The sequence below is a fragment of the Pezoporus occidentalis genome, unplaced genomic scaffold, assembly GCF_034315485.1.
Source record: "Pezoporus occidentalis ecotype Australia unplaced genomic scaffold, CSIRO_AGI_Poc_V1 ctg16, whole genome shotgun sequence".
Lineage (NCBI taxonomy): Eukaryota > Metazoa > Chordata > Aves > Psittaciformes > Psittacidae > Pezoporus > Pezoporus occidentalis.
The window spans coordinates 2032549-2046818 of NW_026913425.1; the positions used below are offsets into that span (position 1 = coordinate 2032549).

At 40.0% G+C, this 14270-nt stretch overlaps 1 protein-coding gene across 4 annotated transcripts in view; it reads left to right on the forward strand.

The window, feature by feature from the left end:
• Positions 1–14270, forward strand: part of MAST4 (microtubule associated serine/threonine kinase family member 4) — a 275284-nt gene that overhangs the window by 98299 nt on the left and 162715 nt on the right. For 2 of the 4 annotated variants that reach the window (XM_062612321.1, XM_062612323.1), the window contains one exon: positions 5988–6062. The exons of the other annotated variants lie outside the window; for them this stretch is intronic. In XM_062612321.1, the coding sequence (XP_062468305.1) occupies positions 5988–6062 (75 nt within the window). The remainder of the gene's footprint in view (positions 1–5987; positions 6063–14270) is intronic. 4 annotated transcript variants of the gene reach the window in all.

A 14270-nucleotide genomic window follows, 5' to 3' on the forward strand; every position in this document is an offset into this window, starting at 1 on the left:
ATTCAAGAACTAATAGTATTTGTTATCAATATTGTAGCCAATTTTGGTTTAAAGTATAAATTTTATTAAACTGACTAAGCGATAGCAGATAAAACAGCGCTGGGTGCGCCGGGGAGTCCTCTGCTCCGCCCAAGACGCGCACACGCGGTCAATGGGAGGCGGTCCTTTATCTTCTCCGGTTCAAGGCCCCGGCCAATCCTGTCGCCCCTCCTCACTCGGATGTTGACATGGCTCTTCCCCATTGGTTCCCTTTGTTGCAGGGGTCTCATTACCGAGAAGTTTCGGGAAGTTTCGAGAAGCTGCCAGAGGCTTCGAGAAGCGTCCACTGCCAGCCTCCTCACCGTCGCAGCCCCCTCCCCTCAGGCGTTGCAACAAGACACCACTTCGAGCCACCCAGCCCCCTTTTCTCTCTCACAATCCCGCGCAACAATACAACTGACCTCCCCCCATTACCTGCAGAGTACAACAGTTACAGAGTCAAAAGGAGTATTGTTTCACATAACGACAGCCACAGAGAGCCTCCCTCCCCCCAAACTTCTTGATGAACAAACCCCACACATTACAGTATTAAAAATAAAATGACTGTAATACCTGGACAGAGCTTATCTAATCACCAGTTGTTTTCATTGAACATCGGTCTAATAATCTTGGTAGTGTTCAACAGGTAATTAATAGAATAATAGAATACTTCTTTTCGCATTTCTTTGCCTTAATGTCCAAATCAGTGGGATTATAAAGATTTTTAGATCTTCATATACTTACTTATTTTGGGCATATAGATAAATATAAAAATGCTAAGACACCTTGATTATCATCAACAGAGCCACCAATTCTCCTTTGGTATCAGGAAGAGAAAAGGGAAACTACTTTAGCTTGTGTTCTCCAATCTCTTTTTAACTATTTATCAGATGTAGTTCTAACACACTTAGATGATAGAAGAGACTTAATTTTTGACCATTCTTTGAAATTAAGATGCAGGCGTGCAGTGCTGTGTTATGCTGTATATGCTAGCTGCAGCACAGCACTGTGGCCTCTCACAGGCTCTGTGACATTGCACTCTGAGCACAGTTGGTTAAGTAATTGAGTGGAACAGCTGCATGTATTACGAGACACTACAGAGCAAGAGGTAGATCACTGTGTAAAGCAGTTCAAGAGATGATTTTAAGCATGACAGCAGGCCGTGGCCACAGGCTTTACAGCAGCTTTTGCTAGATGCAAATGCCGAGATGCTCAGGCTGGAGGATATGTCAGGGACTTAAATCTTAGGTGCATATACCTCTTGAGGAGATAGCCCAGGACTATTGGAGGAGGAAGTATGCTTAAAGATCATGGTTTGGGGATATTTGAAGAGGTGTTCTTCATTGTGACACTTCATAAAATCAAAACATTGAAATAGACATGCCAGCATCAGGATTGTCCAACTTGATGTGAATGCAGTTGTTGCTGTAAATGTTTTTTCCTTCAGCTGAGCTACTTGCAAAGCTGTCAGAGGCCAGCTGTGGTGTTTGTTGGTGGATTCATCTTCTTTGTGTAGACTTAATGGCACTGTTGCTTCTGATTGGTTTGGTGGCTAACAAAAATGGAGAGGAAAAACAGAAAGGCCAGCGACTGCTTCAGTCTCAAGATAGAAATCTCTTCAGATAAGAGTGCATGCTTGTGTCATTTGATATTGTCACTTGCCTGTCTCTTGACATTGCTGTTTTCATGAGAACAACTGCGCTGTTAGTGGTAACTGTTCTTATATGGAAGGTGCTTTTGATATCTCTTAAGCCTGTACATTGTTAAATTAGCTACTACTCTGTGCAGTCAGAAACATGCGTTCTCCTCACAACTGCATTCAGGCTTCTGTGCTATCAGAAATAAATTATATGAAATGTTCAATACCTGATGTCCCTTATCTGTGTTGTGTTTTGTGGTGTTTTGTTTTATTTTTTTTTCTATTGTAATTTTTTCCCTCTTTTTTCCCCTTTAGCAGTGTCTGTTTTCCAGAAGGTTGCTTCTTGGACTACTCACCTGTTAAATAAGTCTCTCAGTTTTTCTGCTTTCTGGCCAGTTTTCTTCATGCCATCTAGCTAAAATACCTTGCCATAGATGAGAATTATTTAGAAGCACTCTGTTTTTTCTTCAGCTGTCTGTGTTAATGTGAGTCATATTGGCTTTTGCCAAGGAGCTAGTTTTCTGACTGTCATTTTATTATATCGACTGATAATTGCAACTGACCTATCTCCAAACGTATCGTGAATCCACTGCATATGCTTTGCAGGTAATAACTGGTTTCTCTGAATGCATAGCATTTTCAGCCTGTACTTTTTTCCCCCTCTTCTGTTTACTCTCATCTTTATTCTTATCTCTAATTCCAATTATGTTTTCACATGCAGTGTCCCAGCAGCTTTTGTTAATCTCTTGCTGATCTCAGTTACACGTCAAGGTGGCTCTCTGCATATGTTAACATGTACTGACAATAGACTTCCTTCCCTGCTTGGGTTTACCTACTGTGCTTCACTGGCAGTTCCATCATAAAGATTTTTAGCAGCAGAGTGGTATATGGAATTTTCAGTCCAGCTGTTCTCTTCAGTGATTCATTTCACAGCAGTCCAGTGTTGTGTTCATCAGAAAGGCTAACACACCAAACTGGCTCTGACCCTCCTGCTCCGAAAACAGCTATGTTTAACCTGGATTGTTTCAGTGTTGGCATTTACAGAATAGAACCACACAGAATTATGCAGAGGGAGTAGTGAACTCTAGCTTCAGGGCAGAAATGAGCTGGTGGGAGAGCTGGGGAGAGGAGTTCCTGAATCTCGTTACTGCTGAAGCCTTCATGGTGGAAAGCCATGGCACGACTCACAACCACAGTTGCTCCTTGTCCAAGCAAGGAGGTGAAGCCTCTGATGCCAAGTGACTAGCAGCACAAAAGTGAGTGGAAAGCATTTATGATTAAAAACAGAACTGAAATAGCCTTTGTTGTTCACACAGGGGATAATGAATCTAGTAGCTGTGTTGAGTTTTACTGCCTGTTAGTATGAAAACTGCTACGTGCTTTCTGCAATCCAGCAGTGTACCTTGTATCGGCTGATGTTAACCCTGCCAAAAGACAGTACTGCATCAAGTCTACCAGTCTGGTTCTTTTATGCTAATAAAATAAACTGTTAATATACTTTGATTCAGAATGTTGTACCCATGTACCAACATGGCTGGTGTCACTGGAGGCACAGCCTCCATAAGCATTTTAATAGTCTGAGTAATCTTCCTTTTTCATAGGAAACCCTGCATCATTTTAGGTATACTTTCATGCTCATGAAATGGTGTTTGCTGTATTGGGATTTTTCTAGGTGTAAACTGTGTTTGTCACAGCTCTTATTTGCTCCTGAAATGCTTTCTGAAGGGGACACAGGAAGGGAAAAAAGAAGAATTGCCAATAACAGAGAATTCCAAGCTTCTCAGTTTGGTGCAGGATCTCATGTTACATAGGTTAACCTTAGTAAAAGGGAAGGTATGGGCCTCTGAAGATCACCACTCTTGCTAGCTAGTGTCAAGAAGCCACTTTTCAAGTATCCATTTTCAAGCATCCATGTTAAGTTTGTATTAAGTGATAATGTGAAGGGTGTTAGAAATTTTTAGAAAGGAATTATTTAAGGTTCCTTGAGTACAGAAATACTCTAGAATGCTTACTGCTAATTTTAGCCAGTTACACAGAAGTAATTTAATGGAGTGTTATCAAAAGACATTACCATCTGTGGAAGAAAGTTCAGTTGTAACCAAATATTTATTCAAGTGTTGGATAATTGCTTTTTCTATAATGCCTGTTAATTAGCAGTGAGTATGATACAATCTTTCCAAGGTGACCATAATCTTTGCTTCCACCAGATCTTTCTTTGTTACAGAGCTGTTTTTACATGGTGTCTTACTAGGAGTGGAAGCCTTGTTGTTAAGGAGGAGTAGAAACTACTCTTAGAAAAGCAGAGTCTTGAGATCTTGAGAAATATTTGTCAAGATGCGTAGAATTGTATTTTCAGTTAAAGAACCCTGTGGATATCTTTCCAGAAATATGAGCAAATCTATCTTGCATTTATAAAATATTTGGATTTTTTTTTTCAGAGAATATTGCTAGAAGGAATTGTGTACTGGTCCTGAAGGTGAGACAGAAAGGGAAACAGTCTCATGTATTTTCACCCTATGCTTCCTGTGATTTGGAACAGGCTCTTGGCCCATATCACCTCCCCATCAGATGCATACCTGAAATAACAGCCTGTAGAGTTCATACTTGTTACAACAATGTCCACATTGTAGAGTTTGTAGAAAGACTGAAGCAGAATATTTTAAGTATCTTGAGTAAGAAACTAAACATAGGTCTTCTGTCTTCTGAATATCCAGCATGTAGAGGATTTTGAAACAGCCTGTATCCTGGAAAAATCTTTGTTGTGCTGTGTGAGATACAGGCAGCATTGGGTAAATACGTTTTTTCTTAATTTCTTCTAGATTCCAATAAAAACATTCATGTTCCGTATTGCTTTGTTTTGTACTTACTTAAAAAGTTGTGAAGAGAGCACAAAGCCAACTCTTTGATCTTACATATTATAATATTAGTTGTTATGTGTTCTCCCTTTCTCCCAAGACTTTTAAGAATATGCTTAAACCATCCTTGTTTCTATCTTAATAGTACTTCTGTAATGTTTGTGAAGTTAATGAACGTATTCTTGAGAGTTTCTAGAAATGATGGAATTAATGTTCGATTTTCAGTCCTTTTTGTGAGAAATTATCTCTGAAAAATTCAGGTGCCATATTTGGTAGAATTCATAGAGAAACTTAAGCTTTCTGAATTTTGAGAGCAAACGGAGCAAGTGCTTTGTTTCAGATGGTTAAAACATTGCAAGGCTAGTGAACAAAAAGTATGTATTTAGGCTGTCAAGAAGTAGGGAATAAACTGAATAATTTGAAACAGTTTCCAAAAAAGCCGTTTTTCCTTTGTAAAATTTCAGGTTATACAGTATAGTTATTCTAAATACATATTTTTGTTTAAACTTTGCATTTGTTTCTAGTTTAAAATTTTTTGAGTGCTTAAGCAGTTGAGTATGTGGATGTAAATTTTTTTTTTTTTTTTTCTTGAGACGTGAGCACTTCCATCCACGCAGTAAAAGTTTAGGGACAGGCTGGTCCCTGTTCTAGAGGTTAGTAGGTTCCAGTTTGAATCAGTGAGAGCAAAACACAAGAAGCAGCAAGAATAAACGACCAGATGGTGCGCCATTTGAAACTTAGGAGGCAGTCCTCCCATTGCAGCTCCAGCAAGTCCAGGTAGTTTTAAGGCTGACTGCAGTGAGGTGTGATCCTAAATGATTTTGAACATGTGATAAAGAATTTAGTGCTTCTATGTTTTCAGTTTCTATTTGCTCTTTCAAACTTCTCTTTTGAAGAGAAAGTTCTTTTACATGGGCGAGCCTGCTATTTCTCAGATTTTCTCAGGAAAAGATGCTAATCTCTGCTAGGTGAAAATCTGCCAGTCTGTTGAAGCTTTGGATGGAGAATGTGAATCTAAAAAGTAATCTTTTACTAGAGGAGGTGTTGTTCTTTGTGTTAGAGTGAATCTAGATGGGTGGGATGTTAGTGTGTTGGATTCTTTTGTGTGTAACTTATTAAATTGATATATAAACTGTAAGATAGTGTATATACTTGGGAAGAATGAAATGAGTGATTTTTTTACTGTGTGTATGTAGAAATGAAGTAGGCATGTGTGAGAAAACAGTGCCATTAAATGCATGGGAATAATAGGTAAAAGCCTCATGAAGCTGTTTCTAGCAAAAGCTTCATTTTCTTTCTGGTATTTGTATGGTGGTATTATTGAAATTGATATAATAAAGCTTTTACAAAATTAGTAAAAATACAGTTCAGTTAAATACTCTCCCTTCTCCAACATCCTCCATTCCATCCCCTCCACAATCCATTTTTCCCCTTTTCTCTGTTCTTCTTCCTCCCCTTTCTTCATTCACTGTCAGGAAGGGGCGCCTCAGAAGAGTCATTTCAGCTCAGCACGCCACCGTCAGAGACTAGTGGAACCAGCAGCTACAAAAGTGAGTCTCTTTGTTGAAGGCCCATTTTTAAAATGGAATTTTGTGTCAGCAGAATATTTGTTTTCTAAGAGAAGCTCTTCTGTGTGCTTTGTGAGAAATAGATTTTTACTTACCTGCAAGTGATACAATCATTGTCTCTAAAGGTGAAGTTCAGCACTGGAAAGATTCATATTCAAGTGCAGCAGTCTTACTTTCTTTAAAACGTTGGGGTGAGTTGGGGAAACAGGAACTCTATGAAATGTTCTGCTTTGCTTTTATTACTTTGTGGAATGTGTTAAACATATGTAGTTCATTTGTCTCATTCTTAAACAAAAGGCTTTCATTGAATAAAAAATTTGGCAAAAATATGGAAAATGATCACACAGTCTATTATCAAGATGTGATATGAACTTTCAGAGTAAAAAACCCCAGCTTTGTCATCAAAAGATGATACTAGCAGATACAGTAGTAGTACTCGTTATAAGGTTATTCCGTCTTTCTGGAGATATGCTGCTTGCTAACAGGACACAAAAAAGCTTCAGATATTCAGTGAGTGTGATGTTATGGATCTTTTATGCCCTAGGCTCATAAGATGTATTATCCTAAAATATGTAATGCAAATTTTAGAGCATCAGTAGCTGTTCAGTTGTATCTGTCTTTTGCTACTTTTTGTGAGAACCAGCAAAAATGGAACTCTGTATCCATTACTACCACCTCCCAAAAGTCCCATTCTCTGCTTTTCTGTAGATTTGGATGCTTGCAGAATTGATCACAATATTTACATAGAACCTCTGATCCGTATTGGAGTAGATCAGTGGTAGTAGTCCTGGTCCTGAAATAAAAGCCCTGGTTTTATCAAAGAAGAAAAAGTGGACACATGTCTTGCCATGCATACTCCAGTCACTGTTGTCAGACCAATCTTCCTGTTGCTAAATGTGTTGACTTTTTAACTGTGGTGACTTCTACTGTTGCCAGCTTATATTGTTTATTCCTTTTAGCCTGTAACAACACTGTCGATAATAACTATTCTTTTGGGGCTCTGGAAAAGAGCATTTTGGTGTTTACAGAGGCAAAAGTGAATGAAAAGTGTGTGTATGTATATATGTATGTGTATATATTTTAAGGATTAGTTAAGTAGAATGAATTCTATGATTCTACTTAGGTTTGGAAAGGACCTTAAGAGCATCAAGTTCCAACCCCCCTGCCACGGGCAGGGACACCTCACACTAAACCATGTCACCCAAGGCTCTGTCCAACCTGGCCTTGAACACTGCCAGGGATGAAGCATTTGCAACTTCCTTGGGCAACCCATTCCAGTGCCTCACCACCCTTACAGCAAAGAACTTCTTCCTTATATCAAATCTAAACTTCCCCTGTTTAAGTTTGAACCCATTACCCTTTGTCCAATCACTAACAGTCCCTGATGAAGAGTCCCTCTCCGGCACCTTTGTAGGCCCCCTTCAGATACTGGAAGGCTGCTGTGTAGGAACAGAAATCAGTTCTGAATGAGACTGTCTCTTAAGGAACCCATGCTCTAGATGAGCCGCTTTTTGTGTGCATTGATGTACACTAGAATCACTCCAGGCAATTCCTTCAGCATAGAAAGCCAAAGGAAAAATGTATTCTGAAGTGGAGTTCTGTAAGTTGTGCTAGTGTTTGCTCCCTCCCCTTACTTATTTTTCCAGCAGTTTTCCACCGTACCCTGGTGCCCTACTATAGCCCTGGATGCTTCTTGTTGAAAGTAGATGCACTGTCAAAACCTCAATCTGGTAGCTGCAGAGCAACCTTCTCAGTATTTGCACTTGTGTTTTCTTTGGGGCAGAATGACCAGAAAAGGTCTTGACTGGTGTTTCCAGGGCCCTTGGCCACTGCTGTGTGTTCTTGGAATCAATTGCTACAACTGAAAGGCTGTTTGAAATAACTTGAGGTAATCATTTCTGCATGTTTCCCACTCCTTTCTTCTTTGCCTCATCCTTCTTTAGGTCTTAGGTCTGGGAAATGTCATGTTTACTTATGATCAGACCCCACTCATGTCAACCCACCTGGAAGGTAAGGTCTGGAATAGGCCTGGGCACCCCAACAGCTGCCCTTCGGCAGGAAGTTTTGGAGCAGGAATATTGCCTTATGATTCTGAACCAAGGAGGTGTAATTTGCTGCTTGGCATGGGACAAGCACTGGAAGTAGACGTGAGAGCAGTGAGAAGTCTGTGCCCAAAACCTTTGCAATCTTTGCTCAGGACAGTCAGGGCTGTGCTGTGCTGTACTCTTCCATGGACTGAAGCCACTCAAGAGAAGGGGTGAAGACAAACCTGACCTCCAGCAGGTGCTACAAGTTATGTGTGCTTGTGGGAGGAGTAGCCTTCTTCTGGCAGACTTCCCTGCAGACTGCTGCAAGTCAGTAGGAGTGTCATCAGAGTCCTTTCACCCTTCTTCTTCCCTGTTGTGGGACAGTAGGGACCCTTAGCTGTAGTTGCTGTGACAACCTGACCAGCACTCTGCTTGAAGAAATCCATGTGCAATGCAGCTGGTTAAGAAAGCCTACACTGTAAAAGGAAGTTGAGAATCCAGCTGAGAAAGTTGGACTCTATCTTGAAAGGCAACACCAGTGCAACCTGTCTCCAAGCACTACCAAAGACTTCACCTGCAGGTACACCTGCTGCAGTGCCTTCTTGGCAGGCCCCTTGGGCATGCAGGGTGTTAATCATCTGCTCTTGGGACTGTGGAGATCAGCAAAGCTTTCCTGATAAGGATTAGGAGGGTAGGGTTGAGTCTTAGCTGTGCTGGTAATTCTGGAAGTAGGAAGCTGTAGAAAGGCAACAGGACTGGCAGACCTTCTTCAGCAGCTTGTTTTATTACACTCCTTGGTCTAAATTTACTGCCTCAGGAAGAGCTGCCTGGTGGTAGGGGTAGATACACAGAAACCAGCAGTTTCATGGTCTTGACACCATCCTGAAGCAAGAGCTACTTTGTCCTTTCAGACTGAAGATGGCAAATGTCCATTAACAAAGCTAACATGCCTTTCTTTAAGCTTGTTGATTCAGCTCTTTCTCTAGTTTAAGAAACCACAGTACCACAAATCCACACCCCCCAAAACCCCTGAAACAAACCCCCAAATAAACAAACAAAAAACCCCAACAACCCAGAACAACTAAAAGCCCCAAGTCAAACCAACTTGTTACTTTGAAATGGTATGTTGCCTCTTGGCTCTGTAAAGGCTGGTGGATGCCTTTTATTCCTTTTGCCTTCCTGTGCAGCTGGCAGGATATTACGGAAGCCCAGGCTGCACAGCTTGCAGACTGTTGTCTGTGTCAAGGACACTGGGGGTGGGGGAAAAGCATCAGACCAGTAAAGAAATACTGGTTTTGTGCCCAGGAAAGCGTCCTGGTGGGCTTGTTATGGGTGTTTTGTTCTGCATGTCTGGTGCCTGGGTTTCCTGCATCTGGCTCCTAACCTCATGGGTATGGGAGAACAAAACTGTCTTTGGGAGACTAGGAAGCAGGGCAGTATCAGAGGACACTGAGGTACAACTTTGCCCAGAAGATCCTCTGTGTATGGTCAGCTGACTCTAGGTGAGCATCTGCATGCATTCTGCAGATCATCCTGGACCCAAATGAATGGCATTGTGGTTTAGTGATTTGATACGGGAGCATGGAGGTTGAGAAGTTACAAGGGAAAGCATTCAGATCATTTTCAAACTCTTATTTTTCAATACGTAGTAAGAATAAAGCTCTATTCTAGATAGGTTGCCAGTATAATTTGGAAGACTTGTAAATAACAGTTAATGAAGATTATTTTGAATATTGTTAGCTTGAAAGAACACTGATAATAGAATGAATCACATGGAAAACTCCAGGCTGGTTGTGAAAGAGAGAGCATTTCAACAGAGAGAGTTTGTTTGGCTTTAAGTCATTCTTTCTGGTGTGGGTACCTTACTAATTAGTTACAGAGAGTGGTAATCTTCCCCCAACTCATGCTAAACAATTTCAGCAGCATCTGTAAATAAAGATTTTAAAGAACAAGACTTTCTTGCTTGTGAAGGCATTTCTGGAGTAACAGTAGTAGTCACTATTGCCATATTCTACTTTTTAAACTGATGAAAGTTTTCTAGAACTGTTTTCTTCTCTGCCTACCTCAGTGATTTATGGCTTGTAAAGAAATAGTTTGCTATTGAAAGCCATGTCTTCCCCTGCCAAACCGCGGCTGGGGGGGTCTTAAATAGGTGGGAAGCCTGAGTAAAAAAAATGAATTATTTATATCTATCAATAATAAATGGCTAGGTAGATCAGATACTATTGTGCATCTTACTAAGCTACATCTTAAGTATGTTTTAAACACACATTCATTCTTAGAATTTTATTGCTTTTGCCATAAACTCAACACGAGTGGAAGGGTGTAATCCAGAGTAGGTATTCCTGTAACTTGTTCACTATGGGATCTGCTCATTTACAAAAAAAACCCAAATCATCCAATCAGCAGGGGAGTGCAGAGAAGAAAAAAGTACTATTCCCTAGCACTCCTCTCTGGCAACAGCTGATATAAGTTGATTTGATGCCCAGTTGATTGCTAGGAAGTTATGTTTACCAAAGGTTAGAGAGCCTGGCAGATGTATAAATAGAAGCAGAAGATAGTTGGCAGTCAGATATTACAAATGGATCTTCTCTTTCGTGAGTTAAGTTTGTTTTCCTTATAAAATCTGAACAAGCCAGTCAATCAGTAGTGTAATATTCATGGTACTAGATAGGGTATTTTTGACCTGCTGTGCCAAAACAGAAACAAAATAAATCCACAGTATTCCCTTACCAAAACCTTAGTTTTGTGGAAGATAACAGCAAGTTATAATTAGATGTTTTCAGCTGTTACTTTAAATGTGTGGCCTTCATCTCAATGGTGCTTGCATGCCTCCCGATGGATTAAAAATAGAAATAGCTGTGGTAGAAATAGTATTAGAAATTGTTTGGCTAGCCTGAATGTTATTATGTATGCAAAACAGTATTACAGAACGTAAAGTTAGTCTTAAGATATGATTAAATGAGTGGACATACATCCTCATATAGGTGTGGAATGTCTGCATAGTGTGATCAGAAACACAGGGTGGAGTGGGACCAAACTGTGGGCTAGAACATGAAACGTTTACTAAGAACAGAGGTGGGGGGTAAACTAGTATTGGTAGGTGTTTCAACCATACCGAGGTAACATTTGTGTCATCAAAAAGACAGCATTTTTTGCCCCCTCCAAGAGTTATTTTATTCTGCATGTACTCATCTCCACTAAGGAAATTACCATGTAAAGTACACTGGTGCTTTCCTTTACTCAAGTATCTTTGTGATATGACTGCAGGAGAGATGAAAGCTGCTGGGCTTAGCCTGCAAGCTGACTTGTGTAAATCAGTATTGGAACTAGGATGAATTTTTTTACTACTCCCTATTGCACACTCTGTTTAGGATTGGATTGCTTCCTGCTAGCTTTAAACTAGCTAGAAAGTGTATAGAGGAAAATATGGTTGACTACTCTTATAACTTCTGTTTCATGCTGAATAGACATGTAAGTGAAGGTGTTTGTCCTAATCCTTTTGTTTGTTTTGTTTTTGAGGGTCTCTGAGACTAGTTACACAAGAAATATCTGTGCCTTTGAAAAGTTCTTGTCATTAATTAGTAGATATTTTACAACATAAACTTGCAGACAGACATACTAGATAGTAGTATAAATGTGAGTAACCTTCACTTACCCTGTTAGACCTTATTAAGACAGTATAAATAGGATAATCAGTGAAAGGTAAAAGAGAATTTAAAAAATGTAATGCTTGCACAAACTTAAAACAGTTGCTGATGTGATTTACTGTGGTTTGACTTGGAACAATGCATCTGCCATATTGGACAAGGAGGGGGATGAAATTGGCTATAAAATGGCAATAATCCAAAAGATTATCCGAGTCCTTATCTCAATTTGCCTAGAATGTTAGTAGTCCAAGCAAAAACTATAAAATATACCTGACTTTATTGCTAGCAGTTACAGAGAGACCAAGTAATGATATAAATCGTGGAAAAGGATTTACCAGTATTACATTTTTGCTTTCTGTAGGTAAGAAGGATTTTCTGTCCACTGTAGTTTTAGCTGTCAATTTTGCATAGGCTGAAACAGTGATTGATTTCTTGTCAGGAGTTCACAGATTCTTGTAGATGGTGGTCCAGCACTGGTCTAGTAATTTGCATTGTTTTGTCAAGGATTTTTCCAGTGAAATTGTGAGTATTAAGAAGCTACGTTTGCAATATCAGCTTCCCTCTTGCATCAGTCTTTAGATCAGTGATTGATGCAGCTGATATATCTGTTGTTGCACACAGAGACTTTTGAGATTTTTGAATGAAAACAAAAATATCAGACTGGTAATGATTGTGTTATGATCCCTTTCTGGTAAGGAAAGTAATACTTCAAAAGAGCATTAAAATCCACAAAGAAAAACTACCTTTCTCAGTCTTGTCTTGCCAGCAGTGCATACTCAAAAATTGAGATTGCAGCTAATTAGAGGACCTGGATGACATCAGCAGGGAGAGCACTGTAATATCTGTAAGGCTAGTGGGATATTTTGCCATATTGTCTTTGAAGAGATTCAAATCATTTTTTCTTACTTTGAAGTGTTGACTAGAAATTGAAGATTTGTGCACAGCTGGTGGTGGGGGTGTGCTCTTGCACACCATACAGGAAAGAGGAGTAGTGACAGTAGCATTTTGCACTTCAGCTGCAAGCTCGTCAAACAAGCAGGAGACAAGGTAGGAAAAGTGCTGAGAGGACCCATGAAGAGCAGTGTCTAGGTTTATAGTAGTGGCAAAGACAACAGATTGTGAGAGTGTGGCTCCCTAAGTCAGAATGGGTTCTCCTTTTGGAGTAGCCAACAGTAGTGTGGATCTTTCAAATTTGGCATTTAAAGCCCTGTAGGGATTTTAGCTTGTTGAGAGAAATGTGTGACTATAGTTTTGAAGCGAAAAAATGAAGCTTCATTTTGACTAAGCTGTTTTCACAAATGGAGTTAATACTTACCTTCTAGTCTGCAGACAATCTTATTTTTTTCCAGTGTGACCCTTGCCCTAGAACATGAGCCTTTTTTCTACAGCAGTGGAGCTTATTATCAGTAAGCTGTGGAGTCAGCTGAACCTATCCAATTTAAATTTATAAATACTGATTAAAATGTCAACATTAAGCAAAATCTCTAATTTTGAGACCTTTAATTCCATAAAGGGCAGAAGATCTGGGATCATTAACAGAGCAAATACAAATTAGCCTTTTCCTAGAAGAGAGATACTTGTGTTGTCTGCTGTGAGAAAGTAGCTACTTGCCACTTCCGTTCCATGTGACTTGCGGGGTGGAGGAAGAGACTTATTTGCATCCTTTGTTCCTGGCCTGCCCAAAATCTTCTTTTCACCCTTGTATGTAAAGAGCAGGTGCAGAGCTCTGCTCTATGTGCCCTGGAGTGGCCATGATGGGCATAAGAGTGTCTTGGCAAGACTTTTGTGACCTAATTCCTCTGATTAACATGGCTTAAAGTTTAGTTCTAGTGTACTTTTCCCTTTCAGCATACATGGTCTCTTCCAGCTAATGATTGTTAATGTGCCAAGATAGAGTAAGGCCTGTGTTTTACTAGTGGCAATCAGTCCTGGAAAAAAGAGTAAATATGCTTGGACTTTTCTGGCCCCTTCTGTCCTGTGCAAAATGACTAACGAAAACTGTTGCAATCAAAGCCTTAATGTAGGCAAGTCTCATTCATGCAAAAGCAGGCTTAATCATGTTACCTTCTAGTTACTGATTTCAACAAAGTTTAACAGCAGCTGCTGAAACATATTCATTGTGTAATACAAAACATAAACTGCAGCTGGGAAGAAGAAGGCAACTAGATTCCTGTGTGCATAATGGTCTCCAGCAACTGTATTGTCAAGAAGTGCGAAGCTGGCCACTGTGTGCTTGGGTGTTGCTTTTTTCTTTTACTTTTTAATAGTAAGCAAAATCCTATATAAGTAAGCCCATATAAAAAAAACACTGCTTTCTGTTTGATGCAAGAGCCTAGAGGATCAGACAAAACCCAGAGAAATCCTTGGCTTTAGTTAAAGTGGATTCAGGGTTTTCCAGTCTGGTAAACTGTATCATTGTTCATATTTGTTCAGGTGAACAGTTATACCAGCATCTGACAGTTACGTCTTGTGGGGTCCCCCCCCCCCCCCGCTCCTTTTTTTCCCTTCTCATG